The sequence below is a fragment of the Crocodylus siamensis genome, chromosome 2, assembly GCF_052110815.1.
Source record: "Crocodylus siamensis isolate JL-2025a chromosome 2, ASM5211081v1, whole genome shotgun sequence".
Lineage (NCBI taxonomy): Eukaryota > Metazoa > Chordata > Crocodylia > Crocodylidae > Crocodylus > Crocodylus siamensis.
This window is the reverse complement of record NC_143396.1, coordinates 246375061-246398365: the sequence shown is the minus strand read 5'-3', so window position 1 is coordinate 246398365 and position 23305 is coordinate 246375061. Positions and strand designations below refer to the sequence as shown.

General features: G+C 41.9%; 1 protein-coding gene across 4 annotated transcripts in view; it reads right to left on the bottom strand.

The window, feature by feature from the left end:
* Positions 1-23305, bottom strand: part of AKAP6 (A-kinase anchoring protein 6) — a 351442-nt gene that overhangs the window by 294458 nt on the left and 33679 nt on the right. For all 4 annotated transcript variants that reach the window (XM_090033572.1, XM_090033569.1, XM_090033570.1 and 1 more), the window contains exon 3: positions 2588-2839. In XM_090033572.1, coding sequence (XP_089889698.1) covers positions 2588-2839 — 252 coding nt within the window. The remainder of the gene's footprint in view (positions 1-2587; positions 2840-23305) is intronic.

Here is a 23305-nt window from a genome sequence, read left to right as displayed (position 1 = left end):
TGTCTATGAAAGTTGAGAACCACTGTACTAGACACCTGGAAATAATGTTTCCCTGTTTAAAAATGTGGACCTACTCTTGTTGTATCTAACTCCTATGATCCTGAAAGTGATATAGAGAAGAGGATATATTTTGCCTTTTGGGCTTTTTGTTTACAGATTTGATACCCCTGTAGGTATTGCAGGGTTACTTCTTTGGTCAGTTGAAATTGCTTATTGTGGAAGTAATTACTAGAACACCTACCACTCTCAAATACTTTCATTCAGGCCGCCCCAACATTCAGTCTAGACAAAAATAGACAGATTTAGTAAGGCCAAACTTTATAAAGATACACAGCTGGTTTGCCTCTGCCAGACCTGAGTGGGTCTTTTAACAGATACTGTCCTTTTCTCCCAGATAAGGGAAAGAAGATTTCCAAGCATCCTAAAGGCAAAATTAGCTCCTCGTCATGGCCTTCATTCTAAGGTGGGTGGGTGGGCGGAGTGGAATTTCCCCCTGAAGAAGGCCAACCATTTTTAAAGGGACAGTTTTTGTAGCAGCTGTAATGGGATCCATGCAGTTCACTTCCTACTTCTTAACACCCAAGAGTACATGCAGATATTACACTCAGATTGAGCTAACTATGGTTAGATCAACCTGAGTTCTGATCTGAACAGACATTTGGGGAGGTCAGATTGGGCAAAAATGGCAGGCCCTATCTAACTTACTTCACCTTCTCAGGTGAAGTAAGTTAGATCAGGAATGGGCTAGCCCAATCTAATGAATGCCTGTAGCTCTGGCACTGGGAAAGCCCAACCACTTGCCCCAACCCCAGAGCTGCACTCTTCCTATGCCCCCAACCTGACTGAGCTACTCGAGCACCCCCACCCCTCCACCCTGAACAAGTAACTCCCCGGTGGACCCCCACTTCCCTGCAGGCACACTATCCGCCCCCCACAATCCTGCCTGCCCTTTCCCCTACCTTAGCCTCCTTAAACTGGGATCCCAGCATGGCTCCCGGGATCAGCAAAAGTGTGCATGCACCAGATCTGATCTATAGTCATATGGCAAAAAGTAAGCCATGTGATTGTAAATCAGGTATGACAAGCGTCTGCACATACCCTGAATCAATCCCTTTTCCTTTGTTTTGAGATCATCCCATTCAGTCTTAATGACGACTTAGCTCCCTTTCGCTGCTCTGGGAATGCTAGTAGACATACCCTTCCTTAGGGGTTTCCAGGTAAGTTTTATAGCAACAGCGAAGCTGGAATCTGAAGTAGCACCAGACAGGCAGGAAATGGGGGTGTAGAAGGTGGGCATGAGCATGTTAGGGTATTTGTTTCAGGACCTCCTACTCTTCCCTGTCGCAGGACCTCCTACTCTCCCCTTTATAGAAAAAATAAAAAATAAATCAGCAGGGTAGCACAGAAACCCTTCTAATTTCTTTAAAGAAGAAAAAAGATTTCTTCAAGATCTTGGCATTTGATTTATTTGAGACTAATGCATTGCATAAATTTTTAGAACCAAAGGCGCTGTTAAGATTGCCTAGTCTGGCCTCTTGAGCAATACAACCTGTGGAATAACACTTTACTGAACTAGAGGATTTCTTTTATAAAAAGTTTTCATGATTGTTGATAATAAAGAATCTGCCACATACCTGGCTAAGCTGTTCTTATCTCTGTTAAAAATATACACAACTTTTTTATTTCAAACACATTTGAGTTCACAGTAATACTTTAACATTTAACAGCATTTAACTCATCTACTGATACTAAATTAGTTTTTCAGTAAAAGGCAATCCAGTTAAATACATCTCCATATGAAATACATGCTTGTTTGGAATCATATTCCACATCTGCAACTAAAACAAAAAGTCTGTGGCCTGTTGTTTAAAGCAACATTGACTTAGCTTATCCATGTGCAAATGAATTTTTCACACACAAATCTGGAGCTAAGCCTGAGTTTACAAAATTCTGATCTGAATACAAACTTCAAAATAGTACTGTGACCAGATCCAGGATTTTGAATTAAAAAACCTTGCTATGATATCTTCAGTCTGCCTGTATAAAAATATTGGAATTGTGGGACAATGTTGCTTGTAATGTTAAACTGTGCTTTTGAGAAGCTGGCTCTGTGGTCCTACATTTAATTTGATTCAGCCAGAATGAAGACCAATGGAGGAAATTTAAGGTAAGAGCACTTACTACAGCACTATCTAACTGGTGGCCTGCAGACTGCATGAGCTCTGTGATTAGTTAAAATGCAGCCTGTGGCCTCCTGCAGTTGCTTTTCTCATTTCTGTGGCGGAGAAATTAAGGAGGGGGGCTGTGAAATGTTGGTGCTGCCTGGGGAATACAGGGAGCCATGCACTGCTTGGCAGGGAAGAATCCCAGAATGGGGAAGGGAGTTCACACAGCCATGCTCAAGCTGAACAGCTCTGACCTGCTAAATTAGTCTCAAATATGTTTGGCCATTGGGATGAATTATAAGTGCAAACTATTTTACCAATTTCTAAGCTAGTAACAGGGTAGATTCAGTACAAAGAGTTCAAGTGTAACACGAGCAAGGACATCATTTTCAGAAGTAAATTACTGCATTTAGTTATACTACCTCCTTTGTCTCCTCAGAAAATGCTTGCAGAATATCAGTTTGCCTGGTGTAGTTTCCATTGGCGTCCTGTAGTCCCTGCAGGATGCGTTCTCTCAGAACCAGAACAGACACACGTAGCTGGTGCCAGAGTAGTTGCACTGTATGGATATCGACTATCACATTGACAGAGTAAGACAGAAGCTTCAGAGAAAACTCAGTCTCTAATAGAGCATGAATCTGTTCAACATGATCCGAGATATCTTCACATATATCCTGTAACAGAGAAGAAAAATATATCTTCAGCCACTGGCATAGTCTTATAAAGATCAGTGCTAGGCATATCATTTACTTATTAAATGCAGTATATATGATTTCAGACAGGGAGAATAATGTAATTAATGCATCCAGACTTTTCTATTTATTTTTATTTATGGCAATGCTACAACAACTGAACCAGCAGCTGTCTTGTTTGGCAGGAGTGTTCACTGAGTACAGAGACAACATGAAATAAGTGGAGATGGTACAAGATCATATGAATCAGAAATAGAAAAACAGCATTGTAAATATGGCCTCCTGAAATGCAGGGACAAGCATGCAAGTGACAAGAGTGGCCCAACAGATCTCTATCTTCAATTATTTAAAATGTCAGTATATACACAATTTGATTTCTAATATGTCCAATAAGGTGCTTTGGAGAAAAGAGTAAGTAGAGGAAAGGTGTTGGGAGAAAGGGAGTGATTATATTTTGTGTTCTGAGGAGAAAGCAGAGGCTGGGTTATTCGGTGGGGGGGACACAATATTTTGATGGGGTGGTATCCTCCAAGAACAATAACTAGATTCTTCAGTAATCTAATCCCAAATCCTCAATAGAATATTATACTATATGCATAATGACTGTGATGGCAGTTACCTTAGAACAACAGTATAACTTAAAAGAATACTTAGACATATTCCTGTTGTTGAACAAGCAATGTATATTTTTAAAAAGTAGAACTATATTAACACATCTGAAAAAGTGTGATGTAGACAAGTAACCAAATGAGGATAAAATACTGAATAAATTATCTTCACAGCCTAAAGAATTTTCTTGAAATCTCTGGTGCATATTTAAAAATAGCATATTCATATTTCTTAAATATATAAATAGTACCAATATAGTAAAATAAATAGTACCAATATAACAATCAGAAGAAAATCATAATTTTTAAAGCATCTCAGACTCTCACTTCATAAAACCAATTGCCTTGAAACTCTATACTTATTTTGATTTCTAATTTTGGGAAATAGTAATATAATAATGCATTATTCAGCATAGCATAATGACATGTTATACCTTCTTTACCAGCTAAGCCTTGATTTCTTTAGGTACAGTTAAATTCATAACAGTGATAGGTAAATTGGTAAGTTTTTAGTGCAACTTTTTAGTAACTTTTATCATTCATAAATTACACTAGGTCTTCTTAAATTATATTAAAGAATTATCTTTAATAGTAATAGATAGTAGTAAGTGGGGAAGCGGTGATCTGAAGGAAACACAACTGGGGGGTTCGAGAGGGAAGCAACAGGGGAAGCCTTCTCGCTCTTCCTGAGAAAGTAGGGCAATTGGCTAATTACTTCAGGTATCTGTACATGAATACACAGTCTGGGAAACAAGCAGGAAGAATTGGAAGGCCCTGTATAGTCACAGAACTATGATGCAACTGGAATACCAGAGACCTGGTGGGAGCTTGCATGACTGGAGTACTGTCATGGATGGGTATAAACTGTTCAGCAAGGACAGGCAGGGAAGAAGAGGAGGAGGAGGAGTTGCTCTTTATGTAAAAGAGCTGTATGATTGCTCAGAGATGCAGTCGGTAACTGAAGATAGGCCTGTTGAAAGTCTCTGGATTAGGGTCAGAGGGAAAGCAGCAAGGGTGATGTCACAGTGGGTGTTTGCTGTAAATCATCACCAGACCAGGAGGCTAAGGTGGATGTGGTTTTCTTCAAACAACTAGCAGAAATTCCTTGAACACAGGCCTTGGTTCTCCTGGGAGACTTCAGTCATCCTGACATCTGCTGGTAGAGCAATACAGCAGTGCAGAGGTAATCCAGGAAGTTTTTGGACAGTGCTGGGGACAACTTCCTGGTACAACTGTTGGAGAGGCTGCTAAGAACCATGTTCTTTTTGACCTTCTGCTCACAAACAGGAAAGAATTGGTGGGGAATGTAGAAGTGGATGGAGCAACTTGGGCAGCAGTGACCATGAGATGACTGAGTTGAGGATCCTGAGGAAAGGCAGGAAGGACAGCAGCAGAGTAAGGACCCTGGATGTCAGAAAAACACTTTGACTTGCTTAAGGCAGGATACCCTGGGAGGCCAGTCTGAGGGGGAAAGGAATCCAGGAGAGTTGCTTGTACTAGAAAGAAACCTTACTAAGGGTGCAGGAAAGAACCATCCCAATGAGTAGGAAGATTAGCAGAAGACAAGCTTGCCTTATCATGGAATTCTTTAATGAGCTAAGACACAAAAAAGAAGCTTACAAAAAGTAGAAACTTGGGCAAACTACTAGGGAGCAATATAAGAGTTTTGCTCAGGCATGCAGGGACGAAATCAGGAAGGCCAACGTGCAACTGTAGTTACAGCTAGCAAGTGATGTGAAGGATAACAAGAAGGGTTTCTAGTACATGGTATTTTCTTCCCCTAGAAATACTTGCCTGCCAGAATTAAGTCACCTGTCTGTTGTTCTTTGAATTTCTTGGATGCTAGCGTCCATAGGAGGAGATATTAGTAGGCATAGGCTGTTGGTAGCATGGCGGTCTTTCCTGCCCAAGGGCAGGGGGCTGGACCTGATGATCTATAAGGTCCCTTCCAGCCCCTAAAAAACTATGAATGTCAGTACCAAGACGAAGATCAAGGGAAGTGTGGGTCCCTTATTGAATGGGGGGAGGCAACCTAATGACAGTTGATAAGAAAAAGGCTGAAGTACTCAATGACTTTTTCTTTTCAGTAGGGGTGCACCAATAGAGACTTTGGGGACCGATACCAATATTTAAAGAGGCATACTGGCCGATACTGATCTGATAGCCAGTACAGCTGCCTCCAGGTGGTAAGTCAGGTGTGGTGGAAGGCGAGGGATGGGATGGGGGCTGTGGGGAGATCAAGGACACCCATGGTGAGAGGGGGCAGGCGCTGCCTGGAGGGGCAGGGAGAGGGTGTGGGACAGAGCCGTGGCTCATGGGGTGGGGGTGGCTCCCGCCACTGCTTGCATCTCAGGAGGGAGGAGGGAGGGAGTGTCTCCCGGCTCTGCACAGGGGAGGGCGGCAGGTGCAAGGTGGAGCCAGAGCTGGCACCACATGGAGCTTTTCTTGGCAGGGGCTCAGCTCAGAGCAGGCCCTGGCAGTGCTGGGAGAAGGCTGCAGCTCCGTTCCCAGCCCTGCGCTGCCATCCGGCACAGCTGCAGCTTTTCCCGGCACTTGGGTGGAGGCAACACATTCAACTGCCGCCCTGCCCTGTTGCGCAGGGCTGGGAGTGGAGCTGCAGTGAAATCTGGGGTGACTGCAGCCTCCTCCCAGCGCCACCAGAGCCTGCTCTCAGCCCAGCCCCCCACTGAGAAGAGCTGCGCAGCTCCAGCTCCACCCCACAGCTACAGCCCATCCTGCACCATACAGATCCGAGGCACATGAATCTGGGGTGCAAGCAGCAGCATGAGCCGCCCCCATCCTGCAAGCCGCGGCTCCGTCCTGCAGATTCCCTCCCCTCCCCCACCAGGCAGCGCCTGCCCCCTCCCTCACCGCGGGGGGCATTAAGTCTTGTAAACCTACAAAAAACATTTTGTAGACTCTCTTACTACATTTTATACCAGGATTATTTTGGTTAAGTTTTAGTTTAGGTTCAGCTAGGAATTAGCTTACATCAAACCTAAATGGTCTTTGTATGAGAGTACATACAAAGTTAGGTTGATCTAAATGGCTGGATGTGGAGGCATTCATAGGGCTTAAATCACCATAAAAATGGCATGCCTGATGTAAAACTAGTTCACCTCACAGGTTAGGGGAGCAGACCAAATTAGGACACCAGTAGAGCCCTGAATTAGGATGTGGGTATGTGATACATTAATGAAAATAGGACTTTGGCTGACAACATGGGACATGGACAGTGTGATGAACACAGAAAGACCAATCGGCAACAGCCATGGATACAGAGTCATTAGGAGTCATCAGGAAGGAAGGAGAATACAAAAGAAGGACTTTGGAGTAACAAAGTCGCCCTCCACCTAGGGCCTCCTTCTGAGGGTCCCCCAGGAGGAGTCCCCAAGGCCACCATGGACAGATCGCACACCACCAGCTCATCTCATCCACCCTACTGGACTGGAGGGTGGGCCTCCAGGCTGCTGACACACCGATATCTAAGAGAGAGCCTTCTTAGAGTGAAGCCTACATCCTGGCCAGATGTCTCTCGACTCTGATGACAGTCCTAGAATTGGTAGATATATAGAATTGCTTCATTGTTTGTATTGCTTCTTTTCAGTTATCAATACATTTGCTCATTATCAAAAATGAAAAGGTTGTGGTCAGCCTGAGGGTGGGTCCCAGAACAAGGCATCTGCATCCTAAATCCAGAGCCAACACCTCTCAGTATTCAGCCAATATATGTCATTGAATTCAAGGTGTCCAGAGAATCAGAGTTTTGTAGAACAAACATGCATGCTCCTGTGGATGCAGCCAGAGTGTTTTGCATAACCCAGTGGTTCTCATCATTTTTTGACTCTGGCATCCCTCAGACTCAACTAACTCTTCAGAAAATGCCAGCTCTTAGACCGGGTACAGACATTCATTACACTTCTACCAGTATAAGTGATTGGAAACCGGTCTATATCTGTAACAGAATAGAAGTTTGGCACATGTAGACTGGTTTAATAATGGCAGAAACCAGTCTAAGATCCCCTCCCCCACCATACCAAAGGGTATATGTGTTCTCTATCAATCTAAACTATGCCACTTACACAAAACTGTAACTTAGATCAGTTCCACCTCAGGCTTTTTGACTGTCTGTACCTAGCCCTGGTGTTCACTTGTTTTTTTACTACAGAAGCTAATATAGCAATTTTTCTATCGCAAAGAAGTCAGAAAGACAACAGATTAGAATGTTTTTGGCACCACGGATTTCTGTTTTAAATCTTTTGGTTTACCCTGTGAACCATGTCTCCACACCCAATTGTGCTTACATTGTGTGGCAACCTGCAACACCTTTGAAAGTGTCTCAGTAAACCCTGGCTGAGATTCACTGTTATTGTCAAACATAAGTCACTGTGTTAAGGGTGCAGGGTTTGTTATCAATTCAGAAAATGTACTGTAGCATCTTTTTGACTATGGAATTTCTCAGGGTATAAGGGCTCTATCCATTAGGTTGCCAACTGCCAACTTCGCTCAATCTCTCAAACAGCTGACCCAGTAATCCACAGCTGTCACCATCTATCAGCTGGGCCACAGCCCTCCATGCTAACTAAAATAGCCTATAATACAAACAGCTCTGCAAACAAAGAAAATATTAACAAAATACTCAAGATTTATTAGAATCTAGACTTTAGTAAGATGCCTTAAACAAACTTTTTTTTTTCCTTTCTAGCATTCTTGTTCCTCTATGTAGACACCTTGTTAAGACACACATGGAATCTACTGAAAGATGAAACGTTGTAGTATACTGCTCCTGAATTAACATCAGTGACAGAAGCAACTGTACTGTAGATTTTGTTCTTTGATCTATCAGTAAACACTTAGTGGAAGAAAAAGGGAATTATTCATTCTTTATTACTAGCTTTCATGCAACACACATTTGTGATTTAAATAAAGCTTCTATCAATTTGATCTTTACTTTTAAGGATATTCTAAATTCCATACCAAACAGAGACTCTAATAAGAAAATATAATTTTTTTTCAGAAAATTTCATGTTAGAATATCTATCAAAGAAATCTCATATTTGGTTAAAGAAAACTTATTTGTAATATAGGTAATAAGCTTAGTTCCGTGCCATGTGCATATGGACTATACAACTGTAATATGACTTTGAGAGACTGGCTCCAAAATGACCACCATCATATTTTAATTCCTACTGGCAGTTACAAACAAAGGAATCCTGGAGCAGAGAACGTAAGTTATGCTCTCTGTACTTCACTGTGCATGTCTACATGTGCACACTTACTGTGCAGTAATTTAAGATACTGCATAGTAACCAAAAATTACCACGCAGTACAGGTGCACGTATACACATGCATACCCATACTGCACAGTAACTGTGGTGACTTATGTCGACTTGGGCGTAAATTTGATACCTGCATTATGGAGATATCAAATATACATTCGATTAATTACTGCACAGTAATGCACGAACAGACGCCTTATTGTGTAGTGACACTGTGTGTGTGGACTGACTTGGGACTAACTTTAGTCCCGAGTCAGTCCACACACAGTATTACTGTGCTTTAATGGCTGCACATGTAGACACTAGCCTAAAAACTGCTTACTGCATGGTAAGTTATTGCACAGTAAATATGTGTAGACACACCCACTGAAAACTATACCTGTACATCATATTATTTTACTATAGGTGCTGACAGCCAATATAAATTATACTGCCCTTAATATCATTGCAAAATTATGTTATATTAAATTTAACAGGGATTATAACTTAACTATTGCCAGGATTATCCAATGTACTTAGAAGCTGTTTTCTCTGTTAAAAACAACAAATAGACAAAAACTATCATTCCTTATGAACTGCCCTCATTTTAGAAGAATTACTTCAATAGAAATTGCTAAAGGGTTAATTTCTTGCTCATTTGCTAAGAAAAAAAAAATCTTTATCCTATGCAAACTTTCTGCTTAAAAATATAACAGAATCAAACATTACATCTTGCTGAACTGCAAATAGTTACTATATTCTTGACACCTCAGTGCTCAGGGGTTATACTCTTGAATCACTTGAAAATAAAGCCTAAGAGCCGAAGTATACCAGAGAAGTATACCAGTATACAGAACTGAAGCTAATCCTGAATCTGTGACAGTCTGACAGGTTTTTGTAAGTGGTGTTACCTTTCAAAAAGGCTACTTTGCAAGAAGTAGGGTTGGAGCACTGTCATAGCTGCGATAGTTCAGGAAATGTACAAGAAGAAAGGGGATCATGATATCTTTTACTGGACCAACATACCAGTACTTGAGAGTATGTATACCAAATATTATGTTACTGGGAAAGGGAAAGGAAAAGGACCATGAAAGTCAAATGGCAAAGTACTAAGAGCTGGTATAAATGTTATGTCTAGTTTAAACCAAAATCTACCACAATACTGAGGTCAATAATATCCATTTTCAAAAAATCATCAGTCAAGCAGATAATGTTAGAATGCCTTGAAATGCACATTATACAGAAAAGTACCAAACAAACAACCATTGCTTAATCAACAGTATTTGCTGGGGGGAGGGGGGGCATTATTCACTCAGGATGGTCACTTGGGAAATGTGAACTGACAAAGATGATGCACCTTTAAACCAGAATCAACATGCATTATTTTTCTAATCCTAATAATGTTGATTTAAGTGCAACAGATTCAAGCAATCTTCAGATATCTAATAATGTCTTCTCATGATGCTTCCTATAAAAATGGAAGCTTGTATGAAGTATACCCTACAGTGTATTTCATATCCTTACTTAATTGCTCCATGTACCTTTTATTTTTGTACCATTTCCTAACAATCTAGACTTGGTCATTTCACTCCAATTATTTCATGGTAGCAGAAGGCATTTTTTACAGATTCAAGTGTTCAGTATAATCAGACAAATTATTAGGACATAAATGGAGCAATCCTGAAAAGTACTGCAAACCTTTAAGCTATATATATATATGTATAACATTGCATACAGCTAAAACAAATTCAGTATATTCCCTGTAGGCTTAGTGAAGAGCAAACTTCTTTTGGCCACAATTAGCTGAGTACTGGTGGTCTCTGAGAGTCCCAATTGAAATCTTTGCTACTTTTTTTTTTTTTTTTACAAAGCTACCTGAGCTATTACATGGGATTTCAATAAGGCATGGGATTTCTGCAGCATGTGGCGATAAATAGGCAGATACAACACTGTCTTAAAGTTAAGGTGGAAAACTTTCACCTACTGTAAAGGCATGCGCGGAAAAGGTGACAAGATTGATCTAGTCTCTTAAATTATGATGAGACTTTAAAGTAATATCACAATTGCCACTAGTCAGGAGTTTTTAATTACATTGTTTTTCACTTTAAAATGCTGGTTCATTGAAATGAACATCTCTGACAAGAACATAAGGGTGTAGTTGAAGCTGTTGCTGGGAAGTATTTTTTCCTCAGGTTCAGAATGAAATTTCTGGTCAAAAGAAAAGAAATCAAGCAAGACTGACCCACCCACAGAAAAATAAATAGACTAGTGGTCAGGGCAGTCCCTTAGAATGTGGGAGACCCTGCTCCAATAATTTTACAATGTAGAACAGCTTTAGCTGAAGACACCAAGAGAAATACCCCAGAATAGCAATAGCCTGATGGTTAGGATGCTCACTTTAGAGGTGGGGAGCAGAACAGGTACTTGTAGTAGGATCCCCCACATCCTCAGAGGTTTCTTTCATGTATTAGTTTTTCTCACCCTCCCTCACCCCTCCTTCTTTTTCACTCAAAACTTGGAAAGAGTTTTGTTTTTTCCCCCAGCGTAGAACAATATTGAACAGGAAATATTCTGAAACCTCAACAAGACTTGTACAATGAGAAAACCATTTCTCACCTACTTCTAAACACTAGAGCATGAGAAGTTGACCATTTCTAAACACTAGAGTAACAAGCAACTTGAAGTAACTTATAAAACAAGAACTGTGTATTTATTTATCCTGACTTCCCTCTAGCTTATGGAGACTTCAGAAACATTGTCCTTAATACTAAATTGAGAGTCTAAACTATGGGCTCAGCTGCCCATAGAGGAAGAGAGCCAAGCTAGAGGAATGAGAGAGAGATTTCCAGGAGAGGCAGATTCAGTTTGAAAATAATTAGAGTTCAAGTAACAAACACAATATGTAAGCTGATGTAAAGAGCAAAACGACGCAGTCATCATCAGTGCAGTCCATACAAAAAACCAGAATCTGCAGTTTCAAATTAATATTATTTTAGTTCTGAGAGGGGGCTTTGTGCTGTCTTGTGTGAAACAGCACATATGTATGTCACTAATCTAGAGGCCCACTCTACATGTTACAGGTGTCGCACAATTACCCTGAGATCAACTATATGTGCAAAGTACCTAAAAAGCTCCAACCAACTATAAAATTAGGCCTTGAAAATGTGTACTATATAGCTAGTTGCTATTGAGCTTTAATTTGTACATGTAGTAGGGTCTCACCTGTGGCTGGGAGCCCCATCAGTTGCTAGGGCTTCCAGCTGCAAGGCTGCATCATGGCCAGATGGTTCTGGGAGTCTCGCAACTAAAGGGACTCTCACCCCTAGCAGCTGCCAACTCTGCCAGCACAGAGTGTATAGAGCCCCACAGCTGAGAGATTGCAGCTCCGGTAGTGCTGGGAGATTGTGGCACTTGCATCTCATGGGTGCATGAAACATCTTGGTGACTGGGAGACCCTCACAGTTTGCAGTGGCTCCCAACTCTGGGAGCTTGCTTCTTACTGGTACAGGGAGAGCCAAGCTTCAGGCTCCCCCTGCACTGGCAGTAAGGTATGATAGGATCTAATATGTTTTCCCTTAATTGCACTTCCTGCCACACATATGTGTACATGCTCTTGAATTTTAGGACTAGAGACAGACATTACACATAAACTGGTTTAAGTGATCAGAAATTTGTTTAAACCTGTAACAGAATAGACATTCAGTGCATATAAATCAGTTTCCATGTGGCTGAAACTGGTTTAAGATAAACCTGGCTGAATCTAGTATCAGACTTAACTGATTTGGATCAAACTAGTTTATGCAATTTCTGTCCCAGACCCCTTCCTGCTTTAAGTTAAACCAGTCCCCCAATATCCCAGATGCTTTGCAGCCCTGGGTGGGCTATGCTCTCTGCTCCAGAGAACAGGGCTGGCCCCACCCCCCTGTTCCCTAAGTGGAGCTCCAGCAGAGACTGCAGGCATAGCAGGGTCTGCCTGGCTTACCCCTGCCCTCACCCCAGGCTGCTCAAGCAGGGATCCCCCTCCCTCACTTCCTCCCATTTCTACAGCATGGACCACAGCCCCACAGACTCCAGGCATGTGGTATGGTAGCTAATGCTGAGTGGTGTCTGCATGGGTACTTCCCGAGTATGGGGGGCATCAGTGGGGCACAACTGGTGGGTGTCCCCCAGTGGCAAGCTGGAAACCAGAGGCTGAATCCCTCAGGGACCAGTTGGTGACCAAGGGCGGGTCCCCCAGCAGCTGGTCGCTGAGCACACCAGTGGCACAGTGGCAAAGGAAGTGCCAGCACTTCCACCACTGGCACTTCTGCTGCCAATGTCCCACCAGCAGAGCCAATTTCGGGGGGGGGGGGGCACAAGCACTCTCTGTGCCCCACTACCAGCCAGAGTGCTTGCTCTCAGGGGGGGCATGTGCTCCCCCATGCTCCCTCTATGCATCACCTATGGGTGTGTGTGTGTGGGGGGGGTCTCCAACTTCACTGGGACAGGCAGACAGAACAGTATCCACTTAGGACTTTTTGGAGCTAATCAACAGGTCAGCTGGTAATGTCCCTCCATTCCTTCCTTGTAAAAAGCTGTTTAAGAAGAGCTTGAACTAATTAGAGAGGCTTTTGTTTTATTGATGGGCTAATAAACACTGTGTTATCAGCTCTCTGCTGGCTCCTTCACCTGTCAAGTTTGCAGACAGTATGAAGAAGCAGGGAGAGGGAGATTTAAAAGCTCAGTATAATCAACAGATGCATGCACTGCACACACACACACCCTTTGCCTCAGAGTGCTGGCAACACTCCTGCCCCTTGAGCAGTGAGTGGGGAAAAGCCTGGGACTGTGCAGTCAGGGTTGGGGTTTACACCCCTCCCTAATCAGAGCATCTTGTCAGAGCCAGGTCATGCCCCACACTCAGCACAGAACTATGGAAGGGAAGGGAGGGCTGCTCTAGCACGCCTGGCTTCTAGCCTGAGCCACTGCAGGCATGTGCCTGAATTTCCTCAGTCCAGAGGGAATGTCTGTGCAGTTGCAAACTGATACAACCTAGGCAGTTTCGACTAACCTGCAAAGATTGAACCAATTTAGTCACAGGCTTTTTAAATGTCTGCTCCTAGCCCTCATGTTTCCCTCTAGCCACTGGCATAATTGGGAGGAGGGAGTGGGCGCAAGCAGGGCACCAACCCTGGGCACTGATTTAGAAGGGGCACCACCTCCAAGCCTCTGCTACAGAGGGTATGCCCCATGCCACACAACCGTAGGGGCTAGGTGCATGGACACAGAAGCAACAGTGGGAGTCTTTAAGGCTCTGTGGCAGGTAAAACTGACCACTCAAGTTCCCTTCCCTTGCTCTCCAGTGCTTGGTATGTACCTCCTGCATCCTTCCAGGGAATTTTGCACAGAACACTAAACTTCTTAGTGATGCTTCTGCCTTTCCACATTAGTAAAACAAGCATTGTACTGCTCCCCTCCCACTCATCCACCCCCTTGTTCTATTAGTACCATTATTCCTATCTGCTTCATACAAGAAAAGTAAGTGTTTCACCCATGACTACATGAGGAAGATACTAACAATTTTCAGCTAGTTCAGAGCTGGGAAGCACGTTACTTCATTGTATACTTCAGATAGCACTGACTTCCAATTGGCTTCCAGGAACAAGCTGAGATCTTGATAATTTTTTCTATTTAAGTCCTGCCTATTGCAGTCTTCCTACCTCTTCATCCACTCTGCAGAATAGTTCAAGTCAGCTAGGAAATTCTTTCTGACAGTTCTTAGCCCTATACATGTGGGGACTGGTAGCAAATCAGTCTCATTTGTTTAGATTTGGTTTCATTACTCTTCTAGATCAAGATCAAGCTAGATAAAATTAGTCTTGTTCACCTTTGACTTTCCTGAAGGGGTAAAGTACAATTTCAGGAATGCTTCAGGAAATAATATTTGTCTTGTTTTTAAATGTCATTCTCACCTCAGCATGAATGTAATTGATATTTTTATTCCTATGATTACATGTGCCCAGCGTAATATCAAATATATAAACTTTTAATTGTTTAAGTTATTAAAGAGAATGATTTTTTTTTAACAATCTTTTTTTGTTATTTGGCTTCAAGGGGTAATTGGATAAAATTATGAAATTATCTACATGGAAACATTGTACTAGCATCAACATTCTGGATAGTAACACAAGGAATGATAGTATAGGAACCTGGCTATCAGGTAAAAACCCTTCAGTATCATACATATATATCCTATACATGTCATACATATCCCATATATATCATATTGCATCACAGACTAGACAGACAGTTAAATAATTTTCTTCCGAGTCCTGCCTATTGCAGTCTTCCGTCATAGTGTATCTACCATAATGTACCTGTTACTCAAGCAGGCACCTATTGGCAAAATGGTTGAAAGAATGCACCAATAAACTTTGAGAAACTAGGATTTTTGTGGGTGATATCTTTTATCAAACCAAGTGTATAGTTAGGAGGGATACAGACAAGCTTTCAGGTACCAAGTAGTCTTCCTCAGTAAACTGCAATATTCATGTAAGATTTTTAACACTTGAATTAGCAAAAAAGGAAACTTTTAGGAAAGCAGGAAATTTAGAGTACATAGCTTTCTTTTTACTGTAAGAAGAACTGATACATCTGATTTAATCTGTAAACCTGCATATGGGATGAGGTTGGTTTCAAAAGAAGCCCTTGATTCAGCAGGTAAAGACTGTTTGAACCTCAGGATAACAGCATGCTACTATAGTCCAAATAGTTTTAGATGAAGAATATTATTATTCTATTATTTTTCTCATATATAAAAACCCTAGGAAATTTACACCAAAAACCTCTATTGTCAGATTGTTTAAGAGAAGCACTCAAAAGGAAAAAAAAAAGAAAACCAGACCCAGGAAATGCAAGATGTAAGGCTCCTCATATGAAAATCCGATCTCACATGTATTAAAACACTATCTTTAAAATACATGGTAACATTTAATGAACCGATCCTAATTAGCATATAAAAGCATGGATGGGCCAAAATTATAAAATAAAAGTTTCAAGGTGTCTGTATTTGCTACTGAAATATAGGATTTTAAAAATATTTTAATAAATAACCCCAAAACAAGGGCAACTACATTCTTATATATATTTTTCTCTCTTTCCCCCACAAATTAGTCATTTCCAGTTCAGCCAGTCAAAAGCATCAATTGTCTCAATTAGTTCTTTTAAGGATCAGGAAGAGAAGTTGTTGGACAATGTGGATTCTGTACAGGAAAGCATGAAGAGCTAAACATGTTAAAGAGCTCCTAGTAGAAAGGGGAAAGATCCTCATTTAAATGAAAAGGTCACAATGGCTTTTTCACCATTTTGGTTTACAGACTATGGACTATTAAAAGGGAAATATTTAAAAAAAAATTCCACTGCATCCAGTGTTAGATTTTCAGTTCTTAGAACAGGACTGCCACAATTTAGAACTTTTATATGCTGGTACAATTTAGGTGCCTCAGAGCTTTAGTTTACTCAGAGCTTCACCATTCATTTCACTTGCAATATGACTGGGCCATAACTTACCAAAACAAAATTAAAACCAATAGTTTCAATGTTGCAATTTTTTGAGAAAAGCTAGTTATAGCAGCCCTGACTATACGGTCATGAAATCCAAAATTAATACATCCCAAGGGGATTTTGTAGCTCTGATGTTTTCACTACATTTATTCAATATAATTACATTTTCAAAGACATTTTTCACACATGGCATCAACAAACATATCTAGCTGTTCTCTCCCTCCCTGGATTTACAGCAATTTGAATGTTAGATGATCTTGTGTGTTCCATCAGAAAGCACCTTGGTTAAGCAAAATTGGAAGAAAGAACATTAAAAAAAGTGAAATTTTTCATTGAACTCTCAGAAATAAGTATCCATATTTCAAACCCATTTACAAGACTCCTTTTTCAAGAGAGTCACTGGGGCTAGGATGGTATGGTAGATAGCAACTACGAGGCCATAGCAGAAGTGCTCGTGGCATCGCCCTGTCAGATTCTAATGAATTCAGCTAAATATCTCGTCACAACAAGGACACCAGAAGAAATAAAGAGTCACTGATTCAGCTATAAAATGTTCATAGTACACTGGGCATCAAAGCATAAATTTATTTGAAATAGCCCTTAAAGTAGAACAGGTATGCCATGTCTACTGGAACCAAAATAATATTTTTTCCTTTGACCTTTCCCTTAAAATTCTAGTAGGTCTAATTATAATCCTATTGCTTTATTAACAAACTATACATCAACAAACCAATCATATTAGAAGTAGAAGGCTATGACTCATACTCTTACTCACAATAGCATATTAACTCTTTGCAGGGAAACATCCTAAAACCTGTATAAGCAACTATCTTAATATAGAGGTTAAGAGGCTAAAATTTCTCAGTTGAATAGAGATGTGTGGCATGTTGGGGTCCCAAGGGCAGCTGTGATGCCTCTTGGGGGCCCCATAACCCATGCCCCACTCTGCCTCTAGGTTGCCCTCCCCTGCATCTCTCCTGCCATGCCTTGATGTAATTATTGGATTGAAAAGAAGGCTGTCATGAGACTCCTAGAGTAAGTCTCACTCCATCCACTTGCCAGCAGGTCTCTCCTGGCCTTGACTCTGCACTTGAGCTGCGTGGGCACTGTCTGCCCATCCATGCCCCAAGGGCACTTATAAGCCTTAATTACGTGGCTCCATCTACTACTATACCATGTCCCATGCCTTGTAGGTGTTGATGTACCATCATTCTCCTGTTAGGGTCTTAGCCTTCTTGGCCTCTACCCATCTTCCCTAGCTGGGCCTTCTAGCCCAGGCCCACTGTATTAGACCTGGTTTCTATGCACCAGCTCTAGTTTTACCCTTTCAAGCATTCAGCCCCTGGCCTCTGTCTGATGGGCCCCTAGCCCCCCATCTCCACCCTGCTCTGGGCTCTGTGGCCCCACACTCTGCCCTGCTTTGGGATCTGCACTCACTCTGCTTTGAGCCAGCCCCCAGCATCCTCTATTTTAGAGGATGTTGCCCAGCCAGCCACAATCACAGAATCAGGGCAATTCATCCCATCACTTCAGGGGAACAGGAACGATCTGCAGCAAGCCTGAATCAGAACCCTGCACTTGGGCTTGTGGATTTTCTTTTTGATCTGGTAACTTGTCATCTGACTCCTGGCCCCTGCCCCTGCCTGTCCTTAGATTTCCCTCTGGATCTGGTAACTCATCCTCCTGAACCTTGACCTGGCTTGTGTTTTGGACTCTGCCCCAGGTTTTCCCACTTGGATTTGTTATCCTGGCTCCCAAACCCTGACTCAGACCATGGTTTCAGTTACACCCCTGGCTCCTGGCTCCCTCAGTGGCCTAAGCCACTATGCCAGACTGCCTATGCCTATATAATTACAGGTGACTGTCCCTAACTGCCCATGGTTTGGTTCCTAATGCTCCATCATTAGATGATTTTTAAAAGTAGGATAGAAAACACTTGTCTAGGATGGTTTAGGCACTGGTGATCCTGTCTTGTGTGGGCGCTTAAGGTCCCTTCTAGCCCTACTTTGCTATGATTTTTTTATTTCAACAGGAAATTAACTTCATGGGAGCTGTATTCTCTACTAGTTAAAGTTTATGGGCTTGGGCTTGAAGTGAAAACTTTATGACTAGCATAGAGTAAGAAATAAAGGCATAGATTACCTTCTGCATCAAGCAAATATCACAACCTTCTTAGCAAACAAAGTTTGAAAGAGCTCTTGGTAACTGGTACATAGGCTACTAGGGACTGAATTAAACATCTAAACTGTATATCTTATAAATGTTGACAACAGCTCCTTAGCTGAGCAAGCAGATATTACTTCTACCACCTTCTATGGATGTTTTCCCATGCCACAGGCATTGCCTCTGCCTCATCTGGATTGATCATCAGCCAATTACTTCTCATCCAGTGGAAACATCTGTTTAAACTGCAGGAAAGTTAGAAACAAAACAACCCCCCCTTACTCCAGTGCAAGTCTTTTACACAAAAAGAAAATTTCCTTGGCAAACAGAAATTTCCTGAACTCTCTTTGTAGATAAATTATTCAAAAGCATGGGTAAGTATTCAGAGAGAAGTGGAGACTTCTGAGTGGTCTATATCAGAGTTTAAGGCCCTGCAACAAGCAATATCCTGAGCTCAGTCTTAGGTACAAGAGATGAGAACAAAAAAAAAAAAAAGACAAAAAAAAATCTTCCTGAAGACATAAAACAGCTGCTGTTCTTGGAATATTTTGGAAATTGCTTCTAAATTACAGTAACTTCAATAACAATTAGTTGGTATTCAATGCCTGCCAATCAGTTGTTACATTTAATGCCTATGCCAAACAGCCATACAGTTTAGCAAGGTGAGTATTAAAGTGATAAGATCTAGATGTTATGATTAAGTTGCCTTTGTGTCCTTTACTTGTATTTCTAATTTTAGTCTATAGGTTTCTTAAGCCTCCACTAAATCTGACTCTTCACAATATTAGTCAAAGTTTTAGCCAAAGCAGTTTAAGAATAATACTATGGCTTCTAGTTCTAATTATACTGTGACCTATAAACAGTTAGCTGAGTAATGTCTGGGCATTCAGAAGAGCCAGTACTAAGTTTCACCTAGATGAAAATAAAAAGACCAAGAGCTGTACTCTCCTTGGTGAAATATATAAACTTCACATTCTAGGACTGATAGACTTAAAGGAAGGAAACACGTTTTGCTCTCTTCTTTCCTTTAAACGTGAACTACTCAAATTGCTTAAGCCCAAGACTCTGATTGCTGAAACTTTATATTACATAAAGAGAGCAAGAAAGAGGCTGAGATTTGAACAAACTCTTCTTTATCAATAGAAAACTGTAGTTGATAGGGGACAAGATTTATCAGTTTTTCCAAGCTGGAATTAAAGTGCATAGAGAATGAAATGCATTCTTCCAAACAGAAGCAAAGTTAGAGCATGCAATGCTATCTTAAAATTAAAAATGCATTTGCTGAATAAGAAGAAAAGTTTTGAAACCTGCTTTGCAAAACATGCCCTTACATTAATTATCAATATTTTGGAAAATATTTCACAGTAGCAGATTCTTACCTGAATTGTACAGGAAGTAGGCTTTTTCAGTCATCTGTTTACAAAAATGTAATTATCCCATTTTCTTTCCTCAGCTAAAGCAGTTATCCACAATCAGTAATTCAGCAAACATATGCCCATTTAAAAGCCAGACAAGTAAACCATAGATGATATGTAACCCAATCCATTTTCGATGCTGAGTTAATTACAATCGTTTCCCAGGGAGAATATCTAAAATATAGCAAATGATCTGCTGTCTGTACCTGTGTTATTGTGCAGATCAAGTTTAGGCCTGTCTACTCGTCCTCTATGTATTCCAAACTACAGTAGTGGTTTCTCAGTCATACAGATCCCTGACTACTAACTGGAATTTCAGTAGACACTTGCAGCTTGCAATTAGCAGAGTTATTTTAGGCACTGATCTAAGTTCCAGCAGAATGTTAGCTGTATCACCAACATGCAAGAAGGAATCTAATGTAAGTCAGTCACTTGGTTTCCCTGTAAAGCTGATATAGGAGTGTACCAAAACTACACATCTACAGTAACTACATGGCTACTAAAAGAAAATATTTCAACTGATTTTAAACCTCAAGTTGGTTAGGAAAAAATGGTTAAAATGCAACATTTATTTTGGGTACAACAGGTCATATGCTTGGAACAAATGTATTAATAGGAGAAGTTATGACTTTCCTATTGGAGTGACTCACAACTTAGAAAACAGGCACTAGTGAATTGCTTTGGTAAAGTTTTTTTTCTTTAAATATCTAAGACACTCTGCTATATTCTGAATGGGAGAGAAGATTCACTTGAGAAGCTGATCTTTATTGCATTAGGACTGAAACAGTCCATTACTACAATTTTTCATGGTTGCTCCATAATTCTCCTCTCTGGACCAAGCTCTTTCAGTCCTTGCAATTTTCACTCTCTCTTTTTTTTTTGTTCCCAGGTCAGCTACTCGCTCCCACCCATTCCCAAACTTCCTAACTCGGCACTGCCAGTCTTCCCAAAAGAACCAAAACAAAGATCTCCCTCAACTGGCCCAATCTGGAACTATAGCTCATTTCACTCCCACCCTTTGAACAAAACTCTCAATCCCATATAGTTTAAAACAGGGATGGGCAATTACTTGGGCTAGAGGGCCACTTAACAAGTTTTGGTGAGCTGCTGAGGGCCACACCCATAAACTTAATGGTGTTTAATAACAGCTATGCTTAAAAATTATGGTATTGATAATATAAATGTTATACTATAAATGCCATAACCAGTTTTATGCACATCACCGTATTTCCACATACAATTCCAGAAAAGAGTTCCCAAATCACCAGACAAAATGACCAGTTTTCCCCACAAAAAAAAATTCACATTTCCGCATATTTCCAGAAAAAGTTCCCAAATTACCACACAATTTTCCAAATATCATATTTTTACAAACATTTCCATACAACAGTTCCCAACTCACCACACACAATCATGGTACCAGTTTTCACACTCCCTCTACCTCTATGCTGTGACAGTGCCTGGCACTGGGTCCTGCCCCTGGTCCCTGCGCCCCGTTCACCCCAGTCACACTACCACTGGCCAGGTGTGGGCTGTGCCATGCTCGCTGCTATGGAGCAAGGCTGGGTTGTGCTAGGGACACCATGTCCACTGCCACCTGGAGTGCAGCATATCCACCGCAGGCTCCCTGAGAGTGGTTAATCCACATGGGCACTGAATTAAGCAGCAAAGCCCGGGACAGGTGACATGGAGCATCCTCCCTTCAGCATCAGCTCTACAGAGGAGCAGCCCATGTCTGCCTGTTGCTCAACCGTGACCCCCAGCTTGCAGGGGAGCTCATGGAGGAGAGCTGATAGGGGCTGCATGCAGCAGGGCTGCTGCTCACTCCCCTGTGGGACATTTCTGGGCTGCTTTGCAGGCTCCATCCACATACAAAAGGCCCCTGGGCACATGCCACTGCTTCCCTATCGCTGCACACGGCTGCTGCAGATAGCACCTGGAGCACTGCTGCCCTTCTGTGGACAAGGGCAACAAAGCCTTGGTCCCTGCTGCCCTCTGGTAGATAAGTGCAGGCATAGGAGGTAGAAGGACCATGTGCAGCAGTGGTTCACTATCCTTCATGTCATTTTCACACAATCAAAATAACAACACTTAACATGCTAATGAATGTGATACGGGTCTACCCAAAACTTATCCACAGAATCAACTGGCCAGCCAGATGTAGCCCGTGGGCCATATTTTGCCCATCCTTGATTTAAAACCTACATCTAGTTGTTACATCTATATAGTTTTTATATATAAACACACACAAATACAGTATAACCTCATAAATCCAGCATGCTTGAGACCTAGCACCTGCGGGAAATTAAAAAATTCCAGACTTTTTAATGAGTGAGGCTGGGACTAGGGAAGGGGCAAGGGGAAGGGCACGGTTCAGCCCAGCGGCTGCAGGCAGGTGATGTCAGCTGCTCTCAGAGCTACAGCAGGGAGCAAAGTGGAGGGAACTGTAAGTGGGCGTGGGGCACAGGGGCATGGCTCTTGCTGCTATGCACACCCCAAGAGGCTTGCAGGCTGGGGGGCTGCACTGGACTCTTCCTGGGGGATGTGTGCCCCCGGATCTGTGCGCCAAACGAGAGCAGGATGCCACTGCAGGCTGATGCTGGTGGCAATACTGGGCTTTTCCCAGTGCTTGGGGCAGGCAGCAGCCTGCTCTTGTCTGGCGCACAGATCTGAGGGCACACACCCCTCCGGGAAGAGCCCGGAGCAGCTCAAAGGCCTCTGAGGGTGGCATAGTAGCAAGAGCCACACTCCCCTCCCCTCACATGCCCCTCACCCACTTACCATTCCCTCCACTTTGCTCCCTGCTGCAGCCCTGGGTGTGGCCGACGCCACCTGCCTGCAGTGCCAGATTTTGAGAAATCCAGAATTTTGAGTTCTGGATTTATGAGGTTATACTGGAGTATAAATGTACCCTGACTCTTCCACAGCCCTACAAGTACACCAACATTTAATTTTACCATGCTAAAGCCCAATCGAATCATTGGCTCCTCATTCCAAGATAGGCTTCAAATTCTAGAACTCAAGAGGTACAAGAGAAGTGATACACAACTGAACACAAACACACAAAAACGCAATTTAAATTTACATATAACAAAACAAACATTTAAAAAGGGAGGTATTCCTGATGAGCAGCACTGGAAGGTTTAGTGATGTAAAAAAACTGGGAGAGGAATAGTCCTGAGATAAATAGCTATTTTATAATGCAGAGTTTTTAGCTTCTAAATCATTGGTTTTAAACTTGCCTGGGATCAGATTCCATTTTTTTCCATCTTGTTTGCACTCTCTGAAAAGACCAAGGAACAGGCCACAGTACCTGAGCTTCCCTCTTGCCTGTTCCTCTGATTTCTGCAATGTTTATGTGATAAGGCAGGGTAAAGCTGTTTGTGCCATTTAAGTATGCCAGCTGTGTTAAGTCATGTCTAAAGAGCATTGTAACTTCACTATAATTAAAATACCTGGAAA